This window comes from Zootoca vivipara, chromosome 9 (genome assembly GCF_965207765.1).
Source record: "Zootoca vivipara chromosome 9, rZooViv2.hap1.1, whole genome shotgun sequence".
NCBI classification, from domain to species: Eukaryota; Metazoa; Chordata; class Lepidosauria; order Squamata; family Lacertidae; genus Zootoca; species Zootoca vivipara.
In genome coordinates this window covers 48,665,114-48,692,323 of record NC_142592.1, presented here as the reverse complement: position 1 = coordinate 48,692,323, position 27,210 = coordinate 48,665,114, and the positions used below count along the sequence as shown (strand labels likewise).

Below are 27,210 nucleotides of genomic sequence, written 5' to 3'. Positions count from 1 at the left end.
GTTACGTCCCATCTCTCCTTCCCCCCTCCCCCTCTCCTGGAACTTGAAAGCACCCTAGATATAGAAATGTGGAATAGCGTGTAGCCTTTTCATTCAAGGAAAGATTTGAAAGACGCCCATGGCTGTAGTTGTCGCCCTAGGTGCTCCACGCCTGCTCTAAAGTGTAACGTATATATTGGGGGGAAGCCCTAAATATTCCGCATCGGGAGATAAACGAGGAGAGCCGTTCACTTTTAGACCGGAAGTGCTGTAATAAGGCTAATGAACAAAGTTACTCATTTTTAGCAAAAAATAAAAATAAAAAATGAAGTAATAAAATAAAATATTGCCGTAGCTGAGTGCCTCAGCTCCGCCTGCATAAGGTCCCACGTTTGGCCCCACATCCCTCCGGCGCACCCAGGTAGGGCTGCGAGAGAGAACCCAGCCTGAGACCCACGGTCCCGGATCGCTGCTACCGGTACCCTTCAGACCAGGCAACGCCGAGCCACGTCGGCCAACGGTGCAAAGGCAAGCTTCCTATGTCGCTGAAATCGTAGTAGTCCCACGTTTCTCCATCCCGGATTTCTACGGTAGGCCGCGCCGCGTGTCAGTCTATAATTTTCATGCCTCTATCGGCCGGATAGCCCACGCCGGCGTCGCGGAACCAGAGAGAGTCGACGGCAGAAGGTACCTCGCGCGAGCATGGGGAGGGGGAGGCGCGTTGACGGGGGTCGCGGGGTTTTGGAGGTTGGGCTTGGCTGGCGCTGACTAGGCCTCGAGTTCTCACCGGGCCTTCGCTAGCTGGGGAGGTGGGCGTCGGGGAGACGCCAGCGCTCGGAAATGGAAGCCGAGGAGCCCGGTCCCAGGTAGATGGGGCGGAAGGAGGCCGAGGCCGAGCTAGCGGGTGGGCAGGGGGGCTTCCAAGTCCCTCTGGGGCGGAGGGGGCCATGGTCGCCTCCCCTCCTGCCGTGGAGGAGGCTGCGCCGAGTACAAAAGGCTTCCAAGCCAGGGTCTCTTGCCACAGGCAGGACAAGGCCTGAGCCGTAATGGGAAGGTGGAGAGGGGAGTGAGCGAGGCTCTGGGGCGCCTCTGTTATGTTATTTATAATGCGTGTTTATATTATTGATACATAGGCAGATGCACAAAGGATGGAGGGCTGCATCTCTCTCTCTCTCTCTCACACACACACACACACACACTACCGTATATACTTAATAGCACATGTGTAATATTGGAGCAAGATCTGTTAGGTCCGCTCACTGCACACATTTTACTGTCATGACTCCCCTGTGTGTGTGTGGTTGTTTTTTTATTGTTGTTGTTTTTACCTGCTGTTGATAGCAATTTTCAAAAATGGTTCTTGTGCACCATGTCCTGAGATCATTATAGGGTGGGTTATAAATATTTACAAACACACATAAATACGTATTGATTGGTGGCCATCTGTCTCTGGAGACAATGGAGGAGTGAAGGCGAATTGTTGGAAGGCATAAACTGATATGGGAGAGGCATATACATACATACAAAGCTGCTACCAGACTGGGTGGGTGGTTGGGTGGGCTTGGAATGATTCAGATTATCAAAAAGTGCCCATACATAGAAAACTGGCATGTCAGAAAGAGGCTTGAAGCCTCTGGTGTCTAAAGTTCCTACAAGTAAGGGGATGGGACTGTGTAATTGAAGAGTGTGTAGTAAAGTGAGCTTCCACCTGCAGTGTCAAATGGTACAATCCAGAAACAGGTTTACCAATTTGCAGCAGTTCATGTGGAACTAGGCCTCCATGAAATGTGTATTCAAGAAAAAGAAATGTGTATTCAAAACTGTTCCTGTTACCTTGGAAAGCAATTATCCTTTCTATGGGTGTGTATTCAGGATCAAATAATGTGGATGAGTATCTTTGTTGTTGTTGTTGTTGTTGTTTAGTCGTTTAGTCATGTCCGACTCTTCATGACCCCATGGACCATAGCACGCCAGGCACTCCTGTCTTCCACTGCCTCCTGCAGTTTGCTCAGACTCATGTTGGTAGCTTCGAGAACACTCTCCAACCATCTCGTCCCCTTCTTGTGCCCTCCATCTTTCCCAACATCAGGGTCTTTTCCAGGGAGTCTTCTCTTCTCATGAGGTGGCCAAAGTATTGGAGCCTCAACTTCAGGATCTGTCCTTCCAGTGAACACTCAGGGCTGATTTCCTTCAGAATGGATAGGTTTGGTCTTCTTGCAGTCCATGGGACTCTCGAGAGTCTCTTCCAGCACCATAATTCAAAAGCATCAATCCTTCGGTGATCAGCCTTCTTTATGGTCCAGCTCTCACTTCCATGCATTACTACTGGGAAAACCATAGCTTTAACTATACGGACCTTTGTCGGCAAGGTGATGTCTCTGCTTTTTAAGGTGCTGTCTAGGTTTTTCATTGCTTTTCTCCCAAGAAGCAGGCGTCTTTTAATTTCGTGACTGCTGTCACCATCTGCAGTGATCATGGAACCCAAGAAAGTAAAATGCTTCTTTACGAACTTGTAAAGAGTGGCGAAATGATGGTTTTTCCCTGCCCTCTTTCAGTTACACTTAAGGTGGAAACTAACTTGCCTTAATGAGGGTAGAGCTGAGGATGCTAGTTGTTCCTCCTTTTTTATAGTACAACAGCAATGGTCCAATTCAGATTCTCTTAAAATAAACGGCATATGGGGCATGTCTATGAACTCAACTGCGGATAGGAACTAGTACAGTATCTGACCCATGACAGCAAGTTTTCCCAGCAGCAGTTTGCATGAGCATATTGGTACCTTTTTTATTATTATTCGCAGAATAGGAAGTCTCATGGGAAGCTGTGTTATTCTGAGTCAGACCACTGATCCATCTGATGGTCTGTTTTGGCCTGCAGCAGCTCTCTTTGCTTGGGACTTCCCCAACCAAATCTGGAGGTGCTGGGGACTGAGCCCTGTGGCTTTCAGCATGCAAGGCAAATGCAGTACCTCTGCTCTACAGTCTTTTCTTCATTGAATTGTTGTGCCTTTCAGTGTGTGTTGTAACTTCTTTTACTCTGCTTGTAGGGTTTTCCAGTGCTTGAACCAGGTTAGTGTGACCAATCTATGTTGTGTTGGGACTCACTGACCTGATTAGCAATTGACAGTATTTTGTGCTTTCCCAAATCATGCAAACAGGAAACGGAACTCTCCAAATCATTTGTTTGTGTTTAGATGTTGAGAATCAACCCTATTACCACTCTGATCATATATTTAACAAACAAAAAGCAAGCACAACTATTCATGGGTACCTTGGGGTGCTTCCAGAACGGAGGTTAATCTCACAAATTGGCTGTTGGCAACATTTTTTTAATTAATTGGATTTTTTATTGGAAAGGGTAAGTCTGAATTAAATGGGGAAGTATAGAATGGTATTTTTAAACAAACAATGTCCTGTGAAGTGTGAATGCTGCAAAAGATGTGCATGCCTAAGGAGCACCCATTCCACACCAAGCACCTGTCTGGAAGTACCCTTATTGCTGACCTTGGCTGTGATCCTGTGGGAGCAGAAGTATATAATAGATAAGATGAGAATTGTGTGCTCGTGTTGCCAAATATGAAAGAAATCCACCAGACTAGACATGAAATTGCATGTCAAGTACTACTTGAAATTTTGTTCCAGATTTATAATTTGTTCCAGATTTATAATTTGAAACGGTAGTAATTTTAACCTTTTTAATTGTTTTTTTTAAGACATTATACTGCCCTTCAACCAGCATTTTATCCTTTTCCATTCCATCAAATGATGACTGGAGTTCCAAACATGGAGATGATGAATGAAGAGGAAGCTCTTCAGGGGCCTTTGGAATCAGACTTTGTTCCAGAACCTGTTCAAGGTGTCTCAGAGTTTTCCTTGAAATGTTTAAGCAAATATGCAGGAACATATTTCTTTTAGAATATCTGAAAACAGTTGGATACCTTCATTCTTCAGAGTGGTGGTATTGCTGACTGAACCAATGCTTGTTGTGAAAATGTGCCTTTTTCTTTACAGCTTGAGCTTGCACATTTTTTTCTAATAACTGATGAAGCAGCAGTTTACATTAAGATACTTGCATTTCTGTTGTATACAGTAAATGGTAAATGTGGAAGTTATGGGAATAAGTTGCATAACCTGTCCATATCATGGTATTCATACATGCACTACATCAGGGGTCACAAACGTTTTCAGCAGGGGGCCGGTGCATTGTCCCTCAGACCTTGTGAAGGGCCGGACTACATTTTTTGGGGGGAAATGAATGAATTCCTATGCCCCCAAAATAACCCAGAGATGCATTTTAAATAAAAGCACACATTCTACTCATGTAAAAACACCAGGCAGGCCCCACAAATAATCCAAAGATGCATTTTAAATAAAACCACACATTCTACTAATGTAAAAACATGCTGATTCCTGGGACTGTCAGTGGGCCAGATTTAGAAGGTGATTGGGCCGGATCCGGCCCCCTGGCCTTAGTTTGCCTACCCATGCATTACATTGATCTCAAATTGGCAATGTAACCCTTTTTATTCAGTTTTGTTGTTCAGAAAATGATCCCATTTTTTTCTGGTTGGCCAGCATATTGTATTAATGATTACAAATTTAGTCTTACTTGTTTATTCTACATCAATATTTAAAATAGTAGATTACCAGTCCCCTTACAATTCTTGGATATTGTTACATATTTCCAGATAACATTTAATAATGCAACTTCTTAGTTTGCAACATAACTACAGTATATGATTGTTTGCCATGTAGTAAGGCATTTCATAGGCTAATGCACAAAAAGTTTTGATGCAATCAAACTTTCCTTGCAGCCTTGTGATTTATATAGCAAATTTAATTTATTTGTAAAAGCAACCTCTAGAACTAAACTTGGATAACGTTAAGATTCCTCAAGTAATTTTTTATTGTGTACTTTCTCCAGAAATGGGTACTGGGGGTCAGTTTTGATGCTCAGAGCTCATTTGCAAGGCATTTTTTAAAAAATTCTTTCATGTACCAGCAGGTATCTAGTAATATTTATCTATCCAAAGATAAATATTATCAGCAAGCGCAATCTCATGCTCTTTTCATGGCAGTAACAGGATGGATAAGTTAGAAAAATTTGGAGTTCTTCCAACTTTCGCTGAGATTATTTGGTAGATGGCATGTTTAGCTGATAGATATTTTATAAGTTAGAAATAGATTTTTTAATGTAACAGTTCACATAATCTCTGATTATAATATAAATAGATATAAATAGTAGAATTTTGCCATATCCAAAGACATAATAAAAAGTCATTTCCTTTTGTTTTTCAGCAACTGTTAAAGGAAGAAAGAGAAAAAACAAAACTTCTGAACCCAAGAAACCTGCTGCTAAAGTTGCCAAATCAAAAGGCAAACAAGAAAAAATCACAGATACTTTTAAAGTCAAAAGGAAAGTAGATCGTTTTAATGGCGTATCTGAAGCTGAATTGTTAACCAAAACTCTTCCTGATATACTGACCTTCAATTTGGATATTGTAATTGTAAGTCAAATGTAAGAAAGTTATATCTGTGTAGATAACTGTTTTGCAGCCGTTTCAGTTAGCAACTTTGTAGTAAACCCCAAAGGGATTTCTGTGTTAGTCTGTTGCAACAATAGCATTCTGTTCTTCCTTTGTATAGATTTGGGCTCTGTATAGAAATGTTACACACCTCCTCCTCTTCTATGACCTTTTGGCTCTACAGTTTAATGTTTTTTTCCCTGGGAGTTTCTCTATGAGGATAATTTATCACCCCCCTTCCTTTTTAAATGATAAGAAAAGGATCATTTGTTGTTTCAAGTGATCATTTTACTAGATTGGCTGGGAACAAAAAGTGATCACTTTCTGATATTTCCTCATTCCCAATAAATAATTGAGGTCTATTTCCACTTTTGCTTTTTCCTTAGCTGTTTTCAAGTATTTTCCTCTGTTTTAGCACAGTGGTTTCCCATTGTCATAAACATTTCAAGTATATACAACAGATCTGTAAGAGCTGATGAGATAAGTCATTAACTTTATATTTTCTGGAAAGTGAAAGTCGTCTCTGAGATATTTCACATTTTAGTTAAAAATACCCTGCTTTGCTCCAGCAATTTATAGTGATAAACAGGTCTTTATTTATTTAAATCATTTGTATCTTGTCATTCCTCAAAAAAAAAGCTCACGGTAGCTAACAGAACAAAATCACAACTTAACCATTTTTAAGTGTCAGTTGCCAAAAATATGAAAACAGCCAAAACAGAAATGGAAAACAGCAACAATCCTCTCTTACTAATAGCATTAAAATATATTCAAAGAAAATAGAGACAGTTAAAACCAATGCATTAAAACCACGTTATAAAACCAAACACATAGGAGCATAATGTTAATAGGCGGGCAGGCTCATACAGCAAAAGGCAGCCTTGTAGACGACCGAGTCCTAAACCATTCAGGGCATATAAAGTATCCAAAGCACTTTGATTTATTCCAAGGAACAGATTAGAATATTTAATTGTTCCTTTGTTTTCTAGATTGGTATAAATCCAGGTTTAATGGCAGCCTACAAAGGCCATCATTACCCGGGACCTGGAAATCACTTCTGTAAGTTCATCCTCCTATGATCTCTTGAAACTTTTGAGAATGCAGTTTTAATTCTGCATTTTCTGATTGTAGAAGGGCTAAAGAAATGAGCTCATGGGCAAGATTTGGCTTTTGCTAGAAGACGTGTAGTGAATGGCTGCATGGGGGAAACGGTGAGCATGTAAAATAGTGGATATGCAGCATTAATGCTAAAAGGGAAATGCCAAGCGGTGACATACTACAGGAGAAGATCTCAGTTATCTCACTTCCTTCCAAGAACATCAGAGGCAAATTGTGTGGGAAGCATACAATACGAGAGCCAAAAACGACATGATGTTCAAGTACTGGTTGTCTGAGCAGTGATAAGAAGTTGACTGCATTGTAACACAAACTATAAGAATCATGTGTTTTCCGCCTCCACAGGGAAGTGTCTCTTTTTGTCTGGGTTAAGTGAAGAACAGTTGAATCATATGGATGACCACACTTTGCCACATAAATATGGTATTGGGTTTACAAACATGGTGGAAAGGACAACACCAGGGAGCAAGGACCTTTCCAGGTAGGGTCAAGTTAGAATTCCGTAAATAGATCATTTTTATTTCCAGACCTCTTATATAACTTAATATTTTCCTCCCACTTTTTAGCAAAGAGTTTCGGGAAGGAGGACGGATTCTGGTGCAAAAATTGCAGAAGTATCAACCTAAAATAGCAGTTTTTAATGGAAAATGTGAGCCTTTTATATACAAGATTTCTGCATATTGATTTCACTGGTATTGTATTGTGACTAACAGTCAATTTATATTTAATTTGACTAGGCATTTATGACATTTTCAGCAAAGAGGTTTTTGGAGTAAAGGTTAAAAAGTTGGAATTTGGACTCCAGCCACATAAGGTTCCAGACACAGAAACAGTAAGTTCCTGTCATGGTTATGAAATAAAAACACTGAATCTTACAATTTGTGGAAGAATGAATTGATATAAACTTGCACCGATGGAGAAGAAAAACACTCCTATTCAAAACTATTTTCTTAGAATTTAAGATTTCATTACCTGTGAGTGAGATTATGGAAGTTTTTGAAACAAAGTTGGTGTTTTTAAAAATGCTCTATCAGTTTGGAGGCTTCTGATTTAACATTGCCTTCTGTTTTGATATTGTTTCCTTTTTACAGCTTTGCTATGTTATGCCCTCATCCAGTGCAAGATGTGCTCAGTTTCCTCGTGCACAAGATAAAGTTCATTATTACATCAAGCTGAAAGACCTAAGGGATCAGCTGAAGGGTGTCGCGTCAAATACAGAGGTCCAGGAAGTGCAATACACATTTGACTTGCAGCTAGCACAAGGTATAGCTTACAAAGCCAGAATAACCAGGATTTGCTCAAAAGACCTAATCCACATAAGAAAAATAAAGTGGGCCTGGGCAGCTGCTCAGTGCTGTAACCGGAAAGACTGCAGTTCTGACGTAATTTAAACAAAAGTCATAAACTTATGCATGATTTCTTCTGTGAAACTATTCCTTAAACAGTTTAACGAGAGAGCAAATACAAAGATTTTAATACATTTTGGAAGTCTTGTAACTTGTAATTCCTTAAAATTCTACTTTATACTGGATATTACAGTATATAATATACCAGGCATCCCCAAACTTCGGCCCTCCAGATGTTTTGGACTACAATTCCCATCTTCCCTGACCACTGGTCCTGTTAGCTAGGGATCATGGGAGTTGTAGGCCAAAACATCTGGAGGGCCGCAGTTTGGGGATGCCTGTAATATACAATAAGGGTATAATTAGAATATGCCTTCTGAATAGGATAACAGTGTTATCCTGTTGAAAGACTCCTCATATGCTTAAGTCGAGAGTTTAAATCTGATTTATTTTTCTCAGTAAGGTTTTTATTGAGATTTCCCCATAATACCGTACAATAAGGTTACAGTTACCTAAGATACAAAACAAGAAAAAGAAGAAAAAGAGAAAGAGGCAAGAGAGATAAAGAGAGAGGAGAGAGAGAGAAAACAAAGAAAGCAGAAACAGAGAAACATTAGCAAAAATGACAAAAGAGGGACTTCCGATTTTCCATCTACAGTGCGACCTTGGTTCTCGAACTTAATTTGTTCCGGAAGGCCATTCGACTCCCAAAATGTTTGAAAACCAAGGCACGGCTTCCTATTGGTGCAGGCGCCAGAGAAACAATAACCGACAGCCGCATCGGACGTTCAGCTTCCAAAAAACGTTTGAAAACCGGAATACACACTTCTGGGTTTTCAGCACTTGGGAGCCGATTTGTTCATCGACTAAGCCATTCGAGAACCAAGGTTCCACTGTACTGGTCATGTACAGAAAGAATATAAAATTGTTTAAAACCATCAGTCAATATGAACTATCTACTTCACTGTTAAACAATATTTCCTCCAAGTTACAGTGTCTCATAGTCATCATTTGGTTTATTTCATGGAAAGCCCAAGATAGGTCCTCTAAATACTGTAATTATTTATACGTGTTAGCCATATTTCTTCTTTTTATTGATTCTCACCAACATTACTCCATATTGTATCATACTGTTTCCCATCCATGTCCATATTAAGGTCTCTCCACTATGATCATGTATTATATTCCATTTTTGTTTCTCATATATCCACTTGTTCATGTCTGGTTAGAGATTTGATTTAAGCTTTCAATGTGTGTGTGTGTGTATTTCTTCAGAGGATGCTAAGAAAATGGCTGTCAAAGAAGAAAAATATGATCCGGGTTATGAAGCAGCTTACGGGGGTGCTTGTGGTGAGAAAACAGCCAAGGATGGTGAACCATGTACCTTCCCTTCAAATGGAACAGGTAGAGTATAGGGAATATTTTGTTTTCTCTTCATTTTAATCCATGTTGCAGAAGATAATTAGGATTGGTTCTATTAATTTCTTTTGTTAGACAAGTACAACACTGCATTTGGAACTGAATGCAAAAGTATAAACTATTTAGGTGTTATAAAGTAGAAGTCACATTCTGCATTCACATGTAACTCTTTATATCTACTTGTAAAATCCAGTGTTTAGAAGCATGTATAAATCTGTGTAAGTAAAATTCAGTCTTTTCAGTTGCCATATATTTTATTTGTCTTTCACTCTCTCAATTTATCACTTGTAAGATAATGATAATAATGATAAGCAACAGCAGCCACAGCAGCAGCAGTGCTAATGCCAGAGGGTCTAGGGGTACCGTTGGGGGAAATGGTAAATTAGTGAGAAATAGCAAATCCAAAAAGTTTCTCATGGTTATTTGACTTATTTATCACCTTCAGTGAAATAAAATAACAAAATACAAATTTTAAGTGCCAGTTGTGCTTTTTAATTCCATTTATTTTCTGTCTTGCTCTTCAGCCCCAAGTGATTCTCATAATGGCTCACAAATAAAAATGAAACTACAAATACAATAAACAATCATTTATGAAGCAGCAGAGCACTAAACCAGATAGTAGAACCAGAGCTGCATAAGATCAAAACTCTTTGTTAAAATACCATCTAAAAAACAAATAAAAAGTAATGGCACTAACCCAATAATTAATGTCAGCACAAAGTGAGACTCCTTCCAAAGATGGGACATTTGATAGGGAAGTATTTCTCTTCCAGTGGAAAACAGACCAACAGGAATGCCTTGGAGGAAGGCATAGAATTCTTGAAGCACACTTACTTTCTTATAGGAGAATTGGCTAAAATATGGCCATCTTTAGTTTTTTTTTAATTGTTTTCTTAATGAAATGGATTGAGTAAGTCAGTTGCTTTAAGTTGTGTACATGTTTAACTTCTTTTTAAATGGATAGCAGCTGGCTGGCTTTTGTAGCTGAAAATTTCATGGTGGGGAAATGGGTTGGACTCACAGGGGTGCCCAAACTTTTTTCAAAGAGGGTCAGATGTGATGAAGTGAACAACCAAAATTGTTGAGCTTTTTTTAGGATTTAAGTTTCCCCCAAAGTTGTTGAGCTTTTCTTAGGATTTAAGTTTCCCCCAAAGTTGTTGAGCTTTTCTTAGGATTTAACCCCAAAGTTGTTAAGCTTTTTAAAGGATTTTACCCCAGGACATATATTGCCACGTGGGCTGGATTAAATCAACCGGCCCCCAAAACGGACTTTGGACATGCCTGGGTAGAGTTTCCCTGAGGTGGCTACCCTCAGCCACCCCCCAGCTACAGTCAAACAGACGAATAGATGCCCCCTGGTGGGCAAAATCTGTAAGCAGCACATTTGGGAAAATGCCTTTTATTCCTTCAGCCAGAGCACCAACTAAACGATTAAGTCATTTTGGTTTGTTTTCCTGCAGCAACCAGTGCAGAGTACAGCAGTGGATCTTCCTTTGGAGATGTCCCCAATGGACAGTGGATGACACAATCGTTCACAGATCAGATTCCAGATTTCAGGAATTCTAGACCACAAGAGGAAGAAGGAAGCAATGCTTAAAGGCTGCCTTTTAAGCCAAGCGTAACTTCTGCTGGAGTTTTTTAAAATGCACATGTCAAGAATGGTACCTCAGTTCTCCAACTGAAGCATTTTTAAATAGCATTTTACCTCTTAGTTCTCTCTTATGATAACCATTTGTGTTTGTAGATTTAGAACTATGAATCAGGTCACTTAAAAGAAAATGTTTTTTAAGAGATGAGGCTTCCCTGTTTCTCTCTCTCTTTCTTATTTTGTATGAGACTTTTGTATTTAAATTGTTCCATAGTTGCAGTTTTAGAAAACTGACTTCTCATTGGTGAAAACCTTTTTTCTTTTTTCTATTTTGGTTTTGTTTTAAATCTGTATTTTGTAATGTAGTTTGTGAACGTACATTTTTAACTTTTCCTTTCATGTGTTGGGATATTTCATATGTGTGTTAGTCCATCTAAGGAGACTGCTTGCTGATGTCACTAAGAGCAAGTGGATTCCCCTTAGTGTAAGGGCACTGCTTCAGATTCAGATTTTGAGGGTAATCTTGGCCCATAAGGGATTCTAAAATCCAACATTTTAACAGCCTTTCACAGTGATCTCTGAAAAGCAACTGAAAGTTGTGGCACTTCTTTCAGTTGGGGATTTAGAGCTGGGGAACCAGTGGTCATCCAGATGTTTTTGGAATCCAAATCCCATCAGCCCCAGATTGCATGGCCAATAGCCCAGGATGACTGGAGTTGTAGCCCAACAATATATTGAACGGCACATGATCCCCAACCCTGATTTAGTGTTTCAAGATAACTTTTGGCCAGAATAGAGAACCACCTTAAGAAGGATATATGTATGCTCTGTACAGTGGTACCTTGGTTCTCGGACTTAATCCGTTCCGGGAGTGAGTTCGACTCCCGAAACTATTCAAAAACCAAGGTGCGGCTTCTGATTGGCTGCAGGAGCTTCCTGCACTCAAGCGGAAGCCACGTCAGACATTTGGCTTCCGAAAAATGTTTGCAAACCGGAACACTAACCTCCGGGTTTGCGGCATTCGAGAGCCGATTTGTTCGACAACTAAGCCGTTCGAGAACCAAGGTACCACTATATAGGCTTTTAAAATTCATACATGCCACAGGAGGAGGAAAACATTGGAAAGGAACTGGGGGCAAGAGAGGGTTGATCTGAAGAAGCTTCATCAGAATTCAGCATTTTTTATTTTTAGGATACATCACATTCCACATCTTGCTGGCCAAAACGATGGTGGTAGTGTGACATTCAGGCAGCTACAAGCCTACCCTAGGAAATGGACAATTGCCCACCTACAAAACATTTCCTAATGGTTTGGGGCACAATGACATTGCATTGCAGGCACAGCACCTGCATGTGGAAGATTTCAGTAAGCTTGCCCTGTCCTCCCCTCCTACTCATGGGCACTCATACAGGCAGTGCTATGGCATGTTGGGAGAAATGGAAAGTCTCTGTGCATTTCCACAGACCTATTGAGTCCCTTCTCTCCATGCCTTGCAAAAGTTCGGGAAAAAGTGAAGGAGATGTGCTCCTTTCCCCTCTTAACATTCCTTTGCACTGCCTTGTATGCACAGGTGGAGGAGGGAGAAAACAGCCTCCGTTTTAGCTCTATTGGAATTCTTTGCTTGCAAGTTTTGAGCCCACAATGCAAGTGGATCGTGCTCAATGTCTTTGGATATCCTTAAACTGATGTTGGGAGTGTTTGTTCTGTCTGTGCCTAATAATTTGCTTCCATCTCTCTTCCCCACACCTCCTTTTTGTCACAAGTGGGGAAGTGGCTTAAAAGTAAAAGCAATAAGAGGATCAAACTGAAGTTTTGGTCATCTGCTGATTAGGTGCTTCGGATACTTGAATTATGCGCAAGAACTGTGTCTCCATAATGTGTACATAGTCTAGATCACTATTTAAGTATACCACGAAAAGCTGGATTTATTTAAAAATGTCTTGTGTGTGTTTGGATCAAGAACAATGGGTTGAGTGGATCGATTTAAAGTAGATCCATAGCTTGCTAGCAGCTTTGAACCTTACATAGTGTTTTGACTTGCTGCTCATTGAGAGATAAGCATGTTTGTGATCTCCCTCCAAAATCATGTGCTTTAATCCACAAACACAACATTGTTGTTTAAAAAAAAAAAGATTGAGGTGTATATTCTGGTTCTGATCATGTCGTTTAGTTGCTGTGGGAACTTTTCATTATCTGGTCAACTATCTATAAAATGATTCTCTTGCAGCACAGTTCTATGCATGTTTACTCAGAATTAAGCCCTCCTGTGTTCAGTGGGATTTACTCCCTAGTAAGTGTGTTCAGGATTACAGCCTTAGGTTTTTTAAGGGTTGTTTTTTTTAATGTATCGCTGTTTACATGGACACTTTCTTGCAAGTGCTTGAAGTGCCTTGCATCAGGGATCTGAAACAATTTTTTAGTTTTAACAAAGCTATATTGCCACAGGTGGTGGACAGCTCAGTAGTAACTTTAGTTAAGTGTGAAAGGGGAACATCTTACTTAAAAGAGCATCCATTAGATTACCAACAGGGTAATGAAATGTGAATGCACGTCTATTCTCAAACATGGTGCTTTTAAAAATTGTATTGAACACTTCTGATCTGCCAATTTCTTGCAAAAAAACAAACAAACCAGGAATTGTTGCAGTATCTTCTGGTGCTTAATTGTGGCGTTGTTTAATAAAAGTCTTAATGCTGAATTGTTTGTGCTGTTGAAAAGAAGAAATGGATAAATTATTTGAAATAAATAAAAGAACGGATGTTTAATTTTGGTTTTAGTTTGACTTCATAATGTATACTTCAGGGGAACCTTATTTTTATTCAAAAAGTGTTACAAAAAGTCTGCAAGGAACAGTATTTTGTCTCTCAGCAAGAAACAAACTTTATTTACAGAGTATGACTTAAAATGTAGTCCCTGTTTTAATAAAGTACTTCCCCTAAGCCTTGTAGCCCTTGAAGCTTCCCCAAACTGTGATTGTTTCATTAGGGCCTCAATGAACTCTTCCGTTTTGAGCCATGCTTTTAGTTACAGACTTATGCAGCAGCTTTATATGCAACAAAGGAGGTGAACTCGCATCACAAAGTATTGCATAGAATGAAGTATCTTGTGCAGGCTGCAAATGACTGATCCTGAACCTTTAAAAATGTAAATGGCAGCATCAGCTATTGGGACGAATCAATTTAAAAGTTCCTGAAGGGTCAGGAACAAACCACTTTTCCCACAGGTCAGTGTGAACACTAGGGTGATCCCAAGGCTTGTATCTTCCATTCCAGTGAAGTAACTTGGCTTCATGAAGAAAGTGCTCCGAGTACCTGGCATCTGGACTCCAGCCTATGGGAGGGGGGGGGATTAGATAGATTTTTATAGAGCCCTTACTGGAAAACTCTAAACAAAATAGTGCGGCTTTCCTCCATCATAAACACTTGCTTAACGTTCTGTCATTTGCAGCACCATCCCACCCATGTCTACTCAGAAGTAAGTCCCATTGAGTTCAGCAGGACTTGCTCCCATATAAGTGGGCATAGGATTACAGTAAATACTTAACTATGGCTAGTTCGCACTCCGTAGCTATATTTAAATAATTCCAGAAAGCTTGGCTGGGGAGGCCCGGCCAGATGGGTAGGGTGTAAGAAATAAATTGTTATTATCTTTATGGCATACTGGGGGGGGGCAGGGGGATTGGCTTTACAGAACTGCAATTTTGAGACATTTTTAAACAAAATAGATTGAGACGAAGTTGTCCTGTTAGTGTGCACCGGGATTTCATCTCCCTGTGCATGCCCTGCCCCATTTGCACCACAGTCTTGGGAGAACAACAGATCTAATTTGCAAAGAAGAAATCTGATGTATGTGCTATCTCTTGCAGTCTGCCCAGCTCCAAACTATACAGGTGCAGTAGCAAGAAGCAAATACAGTATAATTCTAAGGAACCCTTAAAGACCTTTTGCATTTTTGTTTCAGCTTACACCACAACTCGAGTCTCAAACTTACCTAGATGTCGGATATGCCATAAAGGATTAATATGTGAATATTTCTCATGGAATACAATGAGCATTGGGGAAGTGGCCACACCTCCAGCAAGAGTGCTGCTGTACAGATTTTCTCTGAAAAATATATCGACGGGAATTGAAAGATCTGTTTAGAATCCCTTTTCAATGAATAGCAAGGCACAGCACAATTCATTTAGATGAGAAGAGCTTTTGAAATAGTTGTGCAACTGAAGCTTAGGATTCTTTTTCATTTAAGATTGCAAGTCCAGAATATTACATGATAGTATAAATGCTATCATTGGTAAGCTCTTTGAGCATATTCCTTCCTTCCAAAATAGTGTGCTGAAGTAAAGGAAGCTGATTTAATTTTCTTGCATTTATAACCTCTTCTATCTTGGAACCTGAGGTGTTGCTACAGCCAGCACTGGCCAGACCCAGAGCTGTTTAGCTTCAGGAAGCTGGTGGCCTCATGTACCTTTAGACCAGGCATGGCCAAACTTGGCCCTCCAGCTGTTTTGGGACTACAATTCCCATCTTCCCTGACCACTGGTCCTGTTAGCTAGGGATGATGGGAGTTGTAGTCTCAAAACAGCTGGTGGACCAAGTTTGGCGATGCCTGCTTTAGACAATACTGTGGGGTGGGTTTAGTCTGCTACATCATTGACTTGAAGACTGGGCTTTTTGTGATGATACTGAGATTTTTATTTTATTTTTTAAAAAAAAAACACCATCAGAATCAATCCAGCCCATAACTTGTATGTAGAGTACTATTCTCCTAGGGGGCATATGAGAAAGCTATCACATTGATCACCTTTAATGGTCCATTCAAACGCTGAGTGTATTGCTGGCACAAGCATAACACCCAAGCTAGCGTGCTGTGAACACCAAGCAGAGAATTTGCAGTGTGTATGCTAGTCCACCTCAGATCCAGGGAGGATATGAGAGAGAGAGACAGAGAGAGAGAGAGAACTGTTTATACATACTCTACGTTTTTCTGCATCCATTTTTCTAATTGCTTTGTGATGCGTTGGTGCTTCCATTCCGTCATATTTGCAACAATGACACCAGGATTAAAGGAACACGTGCTGGGACTTATGCCAAGATCTCGAATGGTTTGTTTTCGGTAGTCCAGAAACCCCATATAGGTATTCTAGGGGGAAGAACAAAACGTGATTACTATAAATTAACCTAGATATTCTCAAAAGTTTATATATGTGAGTGGTACTAGCTCATTCCGTGTCCCAGGTTTTCAGTGGAGGAAGAGAACAGAAGACATGTTTGTAGATGGGAAAGGACTTGGGGAGGCAAGTTTATTAGCTTGTATTTATTTTTATTTTACTAGGATTCATATCATGGTGGGTCACAACAGATTGAAAGACAACATTGTGAACATGGAAAATAAAATATAATTGCAGAATCCATTGCTTGATGCAAGTAGTAAAGAGTCACACAGGCTGAAAGTCAATTAAATAGCTCATTCCCATTGTGTTGATAACACCAGTTCCTTGTGACAAGCATCTCTGATTTTCTGCAGGCTTTTTATGGAGCTTTCCCAGAAGGTCTGCAGGTTTCTCAGCCTGCCTTCCTCATACCAGTGCAGCACCAGAAATCCAATTTTTCCAATGCCCCTCCCCCCCCCCGCTCAGGTCCCAGAGATTAATGTGAAGAAGAATTGGGAAGAAATATGAATTCAGAAGAATGAGTCAGGAAATACATGAGTTTTTTTGTCCTGCATGGACTTCTTACCTGCATTCCAATGCTTCTCACAATTTCATGAGTGGAAGGCAAATCACAGTCATCCGAAAAAGCTGCCGCATGCCCATGGGCTAGTTTGGTGTCATACAAATCTTGGATGTCACCTAAAGAAAAGCCAGGCTTATTCAGAAGCCCCATAAGTCTGTACTCATTACCATGTCAGCTGTCTTTACAGCTTACCCGTTTCTGATGCAAAAACCTGCTACCCTCTAAGGATTTTGGTGCATAGCGTTAAAACCTCTGTTTTCAAAATTTGGGGCACAGGGCGGGGCAAAGGAATCCATTCCAGATCTCATTTTTAGTGACTATAGACCTACAGAATATAGGCTTTGGTTGGGATTTTCAACCTTCAAGGGCTTATTTTTCCGGACAACAACTTACCTTGCACAATCACATCATCGTCGAGATATATCACTTTTTCATGTTCATGGATAAGCAGGGGGAGGTAAAACCGCACAAAGTTTAGCTGTTGAATTTAAAAAGGGAGTCAGCAAAGTAGGAGTCATAAGACATTCAACGTTATATTCCATATGTCCAGTTTAAAATATTCACCATTCAAGCAATATCCTGTTGGGGGTAGAGTGCATTCTAACAACACATAATGCATAGGGGGGTGTCTCTGTGTTTTGCTTGTTTAAGTTATAACAAATAATGGTTATTGGACTCAAACTTGCCTGGAAAACATGAACTCTCCAATCCTCAGTGGTGGAGGGAAAGAAGATCTGGGTAACAACCAGCCTTTGTGTTTTCAGAAAGCAGGAGTACCCATTGTTTCTTTGTCCCAGCATCACTCACAGGTGTGTGATCTGATGAAGGCAGTATGCAGCAGAGATTTAGGTCACTCCCAGACAATCTTTTTGATATTTCAGGCTGATTTGTTTGCAGGGAGATTGGAGGGGCTTTTCTGAGATGCATGTGTGTCTGTGGCTTGTATGTGTCCAGGAAGTGTGCGCGCGCACAAGCGCTGTATGTACAAGAGACCATGAATGTGTCTATTTTCCCTGGTACTCCCTGCTCTTATTAGGCAGCAACAGCATTGTTATCTATGTGCAATCAATACTGCATGTTTCCCACTATCGGGACCAGAAGAACACACCACAAACAATGAGTTTGTTGGGAAGGGAGCAGCAACGACTAAACCCCTCTCCTTTCGTGTTATGCTATGTGCCCCAGGGCAGACACTTTGCGACTGGTGCCCACAGACCTTTATTGAAATTTGAAATGTGCCTGCTGGCCCGAAAAGTTTGGAGGCCCCAATTCTACGGGTGTTTGTATACTCACAGGTTGAAGTAACTCGGGCCTCGCTGCATCTGGCCTCATTTTCCCTTTTAGCACCATGGGGTTGAATTCCACAATTTTAAACCTTATATCTTTCAGCTTGGAATTTTCAATCCACTTTCTAGATGCAAAAGAGAAAAAAGGAATATGTGACAGAACGCCTTAAGCAATGAGGGTCATTGTTGCATCCCTTGCCGCCCATTCTACCCCCTTATCCCTGGTCATATTGTCCACTCCATTTCTCTGCATGGTACTGTTTCTGCAATACGGTGGAATATGGAATAGTGGGAGAAAATATGATGGGCAATTTCTAAGCCCTCCCAAACTCTGCACTCCAAATGACATTCTTCAGCCACCTGAAGTGTCCAACGTTTCAGCTTACTGGTGTGACCTTCCATATGGAATTCAAACAGGTACTAGGATGAAGATATTTGATCTCCCACCCCTTGCTCAGCTGGCTCACCAGAATACTAAGCTTTAGACATAGTTTTGCCCTGCACTGTCACACACTAGCACAAAGTGAGCTGAGGAAACAGCTCATTGTCTTTTGACTGCTTAGACCAGTCATGGCGAACCTATGAAACGCATGTCAGACATGACACGCGGAGCACTCACTGCTGCCACGCGCCCCATCGGCCCATTAGCACTGTTGTCATTGCCCCCCCCCAATTTGTTCTCCCGCTCCTGCTATAGCTTGTCTCCACTACAGCTTGTCTCCGCTGTTAGAACCCGGATCCTTTTTTGTTGTTGTTGTTGCTGGTAGCCAGAAATTGTTTTTAACCCTTTCTGTGCTGTTTTTTTCTGGTGCTTTGGCAGACGATGATTGGGTGTAACAGCGTTCGTTTTTAACCCGATCTGTGCTGGGTTTTTTGGCGCTTTGGCAGACTATGTCAGTGCTGCGTGTTAGTTCCAGTGAAGGTATTATTCGTCATTTATTTCTGTTCTCTTCCCCCCCCCAAAAAAGTGCAGCAGCTTTGGGGTACCCCCCCAAAAAGCAAAGCAACCTTTGCACCCCCCCAAAAAACCCTCCAAAACTTTGGTCAGCAGCTCCCCCCAAAAAGTTCAACAACTCTGGGCACTTTGTGATAAATAATGGTTTTTTGGCTTGGTTTGGTTAAATAATTAGTTTTTTGTTTATTAAATACAGTTATATATTACAATTATACATTTTTGTTATTTAAACTATAAATATCACGAAATTATGGTTTTTTTTCTCGAAGTGACACACCACCCGAGTTATGCTCGGTTTTTTGGCGAATTTTGACACACCAAGCTCAAAAGGTTGTCCATCACTGGCTTTGACATCACCCCAGCAGGACTCCTACTGCTCTGCTTCCTCAGCCATTCCCATGTGGGGCATCCATCAGGTTACATGGCTCATCAGCTGCCGGATCCTAAGTATAGAAATGAGCCCTGTATTTCCCCATCACATTATTTTCACCTGATATGTGGAATGCCATTCTTTAGTCCAACTACGTAGAACAAGACATTGGAATCGGTGTTGCTGTAAATGCTGCTGATTGCTGCTATCGCTGCACCCATTCTGCCTGCAGCAGCACATATCACCACAGGGATTTCTTCTTCCATTTCCTCAGGGCTTTCCAAATCATCTGGTAATAATAACAACAAAAAGAGTAACAACCACCACCATATGTGTTGTTACACACAATTTATGTCGTTCTGCTACAACCAGCACTTTATGGAAGTCCCTTAAAGAGTGGGGTAGAGTAGTGTTCACAGAATACCGGTAATAGCATTTTAGGGCTGGGAGGGACCCCAAGAGGCATCTAATCTTCCTGCCTGCAATGCAAGAATCTCAGCTAAGAATCCCTGACAGTGTTGCTGAAAGTCAGTTCTATCTGAGTATCTGTGGAATTCACTGCCCTTGTATATTAGGCAGGCGTCTTCCATGTTTAGTTTTAGGCACCATTTTAAAACATTTTTATTTACACAAGGTTACCTTGCCACATGACCCTGCTTTCTGTTGCTCTGTTCTTTGCCCTTCTTTGTGTTTTTTTTACCTTTAATTTCATATTGATTTTATGTACACCACTTTGAGAATATATTTTTTATTGATTTAGTGGTATAGAATGTATGTGTGCATATGCAGATCAACAAACAAACAAACAAACAATAAGACAGCCTAAATGAAATTGGCATGTTTATCTCCTAATGTGCCACTTAGGTTTGTTACATTTTGCATAACTGATGTTCCTGGCTGCTGTATTTCCTTCTGATATTGTACCTGCGCTCACACCTATGCAGAAGTCACTTTCTTATCCCATGTAAGAACATCAGTATAAGGAAATATGGCAACTAGGCCTGAAATATTGTCAGCCACCAAGAGCTGAAAAAGGTACAGAAACAATATTAACAGAGGGAAAGCGACAGAAGCATGGATTGTATTATCCTGTATTACAAACAGAAATTATTCAGTCTTGGCAATGTATAAAAAGAAACAGATTCTGACTAAGGGGGCCTACCTGGATCATTCCTGAGCATGGTGGATGGCATCTTGTGAACTTTATTATACAGAATGGCACAGAGAGTCAAAACAAGAAGGAACAGTAGGATTTGATTGACTGAAATGGAAAAGAAGCTGGTTAATAATATTATATTCCCAGTAACAATCCTAAGCATGTTTACTCAGAATTTGATGGGGCTTAAGTGTATTTCAGCCTGCAACTTGACAGTGCAATCTTAATTGCTCAGAAGTAGGATCCCGATAGGGTTGCCAGACTCAATAGAGGACAGGACTTCTGTGCCTTTAATTGCCCTGCTCTCTTTTGAGTCTGGAAACCTTAAAGAGAAACCAGCAGACCCTTTGCTTGGAAATTAAACAAAGGGTCTGCTGGTTTCTCTTTAAGGTTTCCAGACTCAAAAGAGAGCAGGGCAATTAAAGGCACAGAAGTCCTGTCCTCTATTGAGTCTGTCAACCCTAGGTCTCGATGAGGTTCACTCCCTCGAGTAATAGATTTCTCACATATAATAAAAACGTAAGAGTATCATCACACTACAGTTTGTTTGTTTGGCTCTGCAAACTACAACATGACAAGAGGCAGTGGATGAGTAGCCCCATAACAGGCTACAGCAGCACCCTAGCAGCCACCTTGCTCTGACTGCTGGCTCCTGGCTCCTCCACCTGCCGGTCTTGGGGCCCCTGCCTCTGAGCATCCCAGACTGGCCAGCGCTGCTACTGGCTACCTCCTTCCTCACCAGCCAGTTTCGACTGCCACCAATTTGGAGCATGGGAAGGCGGCCACAAGTGGCGACTGGCCTGGTAATCTGCTGCTATTGATTAGCGTGAAGAGTCAGCCAGGATGGGGTGGCACCAGCTGATTCCCAGACCAGCAGATGGCCACTTCTGACGTCCTTCCCTTGCTCCTCCTGCTACTAGGCTGACTCATCATCCCAGTTGGAAAAAAAATTCTATCTTTGTTATTCTGACTCTCTTTCTCTCTCTCTCTCTCTCTCTCTCTCTCTCTCTCTCTCTCTCTCTCACACACACACACACACACACACACACACACACAGAGAGAGAGAGAGAGAGAGAGAAAGAAAGAGAAAGAGAGATTCCCATGGGGGTTGTCCAAAACGAAAGGATAGAATTTTGGAGGGTTTGCTCACCACCAGAATAAACAATTAAATAAATCCCCGCCCCATGTGGAACAGTGCTCTCAGAACTGCGTATACAACCAGGTTTCAGTAACACACAAAGAACTAACTCATTTTGATCCAAGAAAATATCATATATCTGAGACCTCTTTTTTGGCACACAAGAAACATGCATTTTCCATTTTCAAGCATGGAAACTGCTACTAGGCTGACTCATCATCCCAGTTGGAAGCAGCAGCATGAGGTGGAAAGGGGAAGGTCTTAGCTCCCTCGGTGTGCTGTCCCAGGTCCTGATACTGAACACCGGGTGCTCCTCACTATTGCCTTGCTGCCAACCTCTGCAACCATCTACGGACAACGCTGCAGATATTCAAAAACTTATTACCCCCCCTACCACTAGCAGGGACTCCTCTACAGACTTCAGTTCCAAACCAGGTATCTAATTATTTAAATCAACTCCCCGCCCCCAAAGGTGTCTTACTTTTTCGTAAGAGAGCCATATGGTCCTTTCTTTTGGTCTCAATCTGTGGTCGAAAGAAGAAATAGGAGACAAAGATGAGAAGGCAAAAATAATCCACTGTACTAAACGTTACAGGCTGAAACCCCGATAACGTTAGGTTTTGCCTTTGACTTGAATAGGAAGCATCTTAAACACGCATCCCCAAACTGCGGTCCTCCAGATGTTTTGGCCTACAACTCCCATGATCCCTAGCTAACAGGACCAGGGGTCGGGGAAGATGGGAATTGTAGTCCAAAACATCTGGAGGGCCGAAGTTTGGGGGTTCCTGAATCTACCCAGCAGAGGTAGAGGTGCATTCCAGGAGCAATCTCAATGCATTTAACCCTCTGCCATTAAAGAAAATAAAATAACATAATAACTTGGTCTTATTCTTCAATGCAGAGCCACAAATGTGAAGTAGTCCTTTTTGAGAAGATGTAGGAAAGACATGGACATCTTTCTGAGTCTTCACTGTGGTGCAATACCTACCACATCTGCTTTTCCCCCATTCATGCTAGGCTAGGATATATGGGTTGAATCCATTATCCTCACCTGCACAATCTTCCTGTTCCTCTGTGATATATAAACCACAGGGCAGGATGGTCCAGCTTATGGCCCGACTATATATACCTGAGCTGTGAGAGTGATACATGCATTTGTTTTGATTTGATATATCTACACTTGAACCAATTTCTATATTGCCTCTGTATACAGCAAAACTTGAGCTTATGTTAGTCTCAGCCTGAGCCTGAGAATGGTACCATAAGGGAAGCTACAGCTCTGAGTGGGGATTATGAGAACCAGCCACCTTTCTTTTGATAGTCATGCACAGTCAGGGAACCCCCATATCTGTCATATATCTAGACATGTAGAGGATCTAACTACAGATGCCCTATAGCTTGAGGACAGCAATGGCACACTGGATTAACATATCTGAGGCCCAGGAGGTGGGAGAGAGAAACAGTCGCTCCTATAAGGCCAAAGTTCCCCAGAGAACAACTTGGTGAGCCCTAAGGCTGGACCCCCACATAAAAAGGTAAAGGTAAAGGACTCCTGACGGTTAAGTCCAGTCACAGGTGGGATCCAGGTGCCGCTGTGGGTTAAACCACAGAGTCTAGGGCTTGCTGATCAGAAGGTCAGCGGTTCAAATCCCTGCAACGGGGTGAGCTCCCGTTGCTCGGTCCCAGCTCCTGCCCACCTAGCAGTTCGAAAGCACATCAAAGTGCAAGTAGATAAATAGGGACCGCTCCGGTGGGAAGGTAAACGGTGTTTCCGTGTGCTGCTCTGGATCACCAGAAGCAGCTTTGTCATGCTGGCCACATTACCCAGGAAGCTGTCTACAGACAAATGCCGACTCCCTCGGCCTATAGAGCGAGATGAGCGCCGCAACCCCAGAGTCGGACACGACAGGACCTGATGGTCAGGGGCCCCTTTACCCTTACCTTTAAGGCTGGACCCCCACATAAAAAGGTAAAGGTAAAGGACTCCTGACAGTCACAGATACTCTGGGGTTGCGGCGCTCATCTCGCTTTACAGGTTCCATTTAATTCTTTAAACTCTTTCCTTTTGCCTCTGGCAACAACTCCCCTCGACTAAGTTGTATAAAGGGGGAAAAGGTGGGGGATCATGAAAGGCCTTCACACGATTGAATAATACCATCTATGCTTATAGAGGCCTGTAGTTGTAAATCTCAGCTTTGTGCTCAGAAAGAACTGTGCTTGGAAATAATTGCTTGGGTCTGTGTTTACGTTGATTTCAGCTATTTAACCAGCATCAGATTCAGCCACCATTTAAAGGAAATAAACAAATTACTCAGAGATGGCATTACTTGCCACAGCTCCAGCCGTAAAATTATGAAATTTTTATAATTCTCATTTGAAACTTTTTTATGATCCTATATTTGATTTTCTATAATAAGATGATATCGTCTCTTATAGTGATTCATCAATACTGTAATTACATGTAGATATTTTTGTTCCTGAAATATTGCAGAAGGAAAAAATAAGCTTTCTGCTACAAGGAACTTGTCAGTTCGCAACATAGAAAGTAGCATTTCCTTTTGCAGTGAATGCCTCCAGCTTTACCAAAAAATATCTGAAATTCATTTCAGACAATTGTGGCGATTCTGAGTTTTAAGGGCATAAATTCATTCCGACATGTATCTCCCTACTTTTAATTTAATCTAATCAATAATGCTTACTTTTTTTAGTTGTTTTAGTAAAAACAAAAACAAGATAGTATTATCTGTATAGTTTTAAACATATGTTAGCTTTATCTGGATTTTAAATCTTTTATTTTGTTCTAATTTAGTAAATTCTATCTTTGTTATTCTGACTCTCTTTCTTTCTCTCTCTCTCTCTCTCTCTCTCTCACACACACACACACACACACACACACACACACACAGAGAGAGAGAGAGAGAGAGAGAGAGAGAGAGAGAGAGAGAGAGAGAGAGAGAGAAAGAAAGAGAAAGAGAGATTCCCATGGGGGTTGTCCAAAACGAAAGGATAGAATTTTGGAGGGTTTGCTCACCACCAGAATAAACAATTAAATAAATCCCCGCCCCATGTGGAACAGTGCTCTCAGAACTGCGTATACAACCAGGTTTCAGTAACACACAAAGAACTAACTCATTTTGATCCAAGAAAATATCATATATCTGAGACCTCTTTTTTGGCACACAAGAAACATGCATTTTCCATTTTCAAGCATGGAAACTCTACTCAGTAATTACTGTAAGTAAATAAAACATCACTGGTGCCCCAAACCATCTGCAGTCATTGAAGCTACAGTACAAGTGTTTTCGCATGAAACAACCTTAATCTGTGTAACTTGCACCAGATTCTAAAATCTAGGATCTGAACTTTAGGAGACACATAGTAAAAAAAACACAGCACTATTTGTTTAATATGTGTAGGGAGGGGGCAGGAGGTTTCATTTTTGGAAAATGAGATCATGTCAGTTCATTGCTTTTAATACATTTATTGGAACACTTGGGAAATGGTTACTGAATATTGACAATCTCCAGACACGATTGCAAGGTCATATAACAAAACTAGAGAGTGCAGCGGGGGCGGGGGGGCAGAAACGGAAACTGTGACTGCCACACTTTCCTGCAGAATTAAATGTTTTACCTTTCAAAGGCAGCTCGGCAATAGGGAATTTTCTCCAGAAAGAAATAACTGCAAGGCAAGTTCCCTAGGTAGCTGGATGGTCCAGTGCCGTCAACATTCACTCCAGAACTTCCCCTTTCGTGGGATCGCCGTTGAAATCCTGCAGCTGAGAGTTTTGAAGGTCCTCTGCGGTTCCTGCAAAAGTACTTTGATGGAGGAGTGTCTTTCAAAATTCTTTTGTGGTTGACTTGGGACTGCTTTTTCTTTTCTTTCTTTGCTGCTACGTAGCTACCCAGAATCTAGACGTTGCCCTGCTGGAGTTTATGTGGAGAGAGACACATAAACTGCTTCCAGATGTGCCGAACGATGCTTGGCTCCAGAAGTGGCGGACTTTTCCTCCTCCCACTCTGGTTGATCCTCATCGGACAGAAAATTCCAGAGAGTGGAAAAGAAGAAACTTCAGCAACAGTCCTGAGCTCAGATTACAGTTGCGTTTAATACTGATCCTTGGTCGTCATGAACAGGGCAGCATCTTACCAGTTGGAAGGAAGCTCAGCTGAAGGACAGGGAACTGTATTTATTGTTTATGAAATAATAATCTATACCTTTAATGCATATCCAAAGCACATCATTTCACTCAAAGAATTCTGGGCACTGTAGTTTACCCACTGTAGCTGCAATTCCCAGCAACCCTTAACAAACTACTGTGTCCAGAATTCTTTGAGGGAAATAATGTGCTTTGAATGTGCACCCAGCCTACATGCATGCTGTTACTGGGGTGGTGGGGAACCACGTATGGGGAGATGGGTATTTCGTTCAATGTACAGCATATATGTTCATAAATAGCTCAGACTAGATCCTTAAATGCAGTGCCGCCCGCCTTGTGGAACACACTCCCCATTGAAGTTAAGTAGACACCAGCACTGTACACAATTTCTCAAAGGCTAACAGCATTATAGGCCCAAGCCTATGGAACTCCTTCCCACCTGAGATAGACAGGCACCTTCCTTGGTGAACTTCAGGTTCATGACAAAGACTTATTCTTATTTTAAGGTAGCGTTTGGGTTTTTGTTTGGTTTTATGATTATTTTTGTTGTTGTTTTATTCTCTGTATGGTTATTTTTATGTTTACTCCTTAGAAATGTTAAAGATTAAGTGGTACACAAATGCCTTAGATAAAAATTAATAAAAATTAATAAACTTTTAAAAAATTGTTTCCCAAGATGAGCTTATACAGATTTTTTTTTGGTTGGGAACTGTTTTATTCATTTATTTTTACTTGCTTTATTTTTTTATTGTTGTCTATCACTTTGTAATGTTTATAAATATTCCAAAATGAACAAACAGCTGTGCATTACAGAATAAAGGAAGCAGGCACAGCATAGTTAATTCTTTGGGCACAGTGAATAGTGCACTGCAGACAAAAGGTAAAACCTGTGAAGATTCAGATAGGATGCACCAGTGGTTAGAGTCAGGGTCAGCTCCAGGCAGTTGCTACCTCAGGCAAAGAACAGGATGGCACACCATCTACAGATAGGGATGGAAATATCTGTCTATTTCAATTCTCACAGCTTCTAATTTTTCCAGTCTTAAACTCTGTTCTCTACATTTTTACAGTGAGTTGCGGATTTCCTTTTTTAAAAAACCTCATGAAAAATCTTCAGCATTTCAGTGTGGATTTCTCCTAATAAACACATTTTTGTATGCAGGTTTGACTAATGTACACATTTTTACAAGCTAGTTTCCCCAATATAATGCATTTTGTGTATTACCAGTAATTTCATTTTTACACACTTTCACATAATACTGTACAGTGGTACCTCGGTTTAAGTACACAATTGGTTCGGAAGTCTGTACTTAACCTGAAGGGTACTTAACCTGAAGTGAACTTTCCCATTGAAAGTAATGGAAAGTGGATTATTCCGTTCCAGACGGTCCGCAGAGAACTCAACCTGAAGCGTACTTAACCCGAAGTATGAGTGTAATTC

General features: G+C 41.1%; 2 protein-coding genes across 4 annotated transcripts; one reads left to right on the top strand and one right to left on the bottom strand.

Annotated features, from left to right (window-relative positions):
* The first annotated feature begins 105 nt into the window (after positions 1–105).
* Positions 106–13,738, top strand: TDG (thymine DNA glycosylase). Of its 3 annotated transcripts, XM_088676755.1 has the most exons (11): positions 730–845; positions 3,026–3,047; positions 3,692–3,834; positions 5,277–5,485; positions 6,493–6,562; positions 6,965–7,100; positions 7,186–7,268; positions 7,357–7,451; positions 7,711–7,882; positions 9,241–9,369; positions 10,845–13,738. In XM_088676755.1, the coding sequence occupies exons 3-11, from the start codon at positions 3,741–3,743 to the stop codon at positions 10,979–10,981; spliced, it is 1,125 nt and encodes a 374-aa protein (XP_088532881.1). In that variant the 5' UTR covers positions 730–845; positions 3,026–3,047; positions 3,692–3,740; the 3' UTR covers positions 10,982–13,738. The 3 variants fall into 3 exon arrangements, with proteins under 3 accessions (XP_088532880.1, XP_034982822.1, XP_088532881.1); XM_088676754.1 differs by lacking the exons at positions 730–845; positions 3,026–3,047 and adding an exon at positions 106–666; XM_035126931.3 differs by lacking the exon at positions 3,026–3,047 and having other exon boundaries at positions 649–845.
* GLT8D2 (glycosyltransferase 8 domain containing 2) lies at positions 13,097–25,651 on the bottom strand. The gene is made up of 10 exons (XM_035126933.3): positions 25,244–25,651; positions 22,092–22,134; positions 20,479–20,577; positions 19,437–19,605; positions 17,999–18,116; positions 17,099–17,183; positions 16,709–16,821; positions 15,946–16,112; positions 14,964–15,076; positions 13,097–14,303 (listed from the first exon to the last, which is right to left on the bottom strand). The coding sequence occupies exons 2-10, from the start codon at positions 22,108–22,110 to the stop codon at positions 14,131–14,133; spliced, it is 1,056 nt and encodes a 351-aa protein (XP_034982824.1). The 5' UTR covers positions 22,111–22,134; positions 25,244–25,651; the 3' UTR covers positions 13,097–14,130.
* Positions 25,652–27,210: the final 1,559 nt, after the last annotated feature.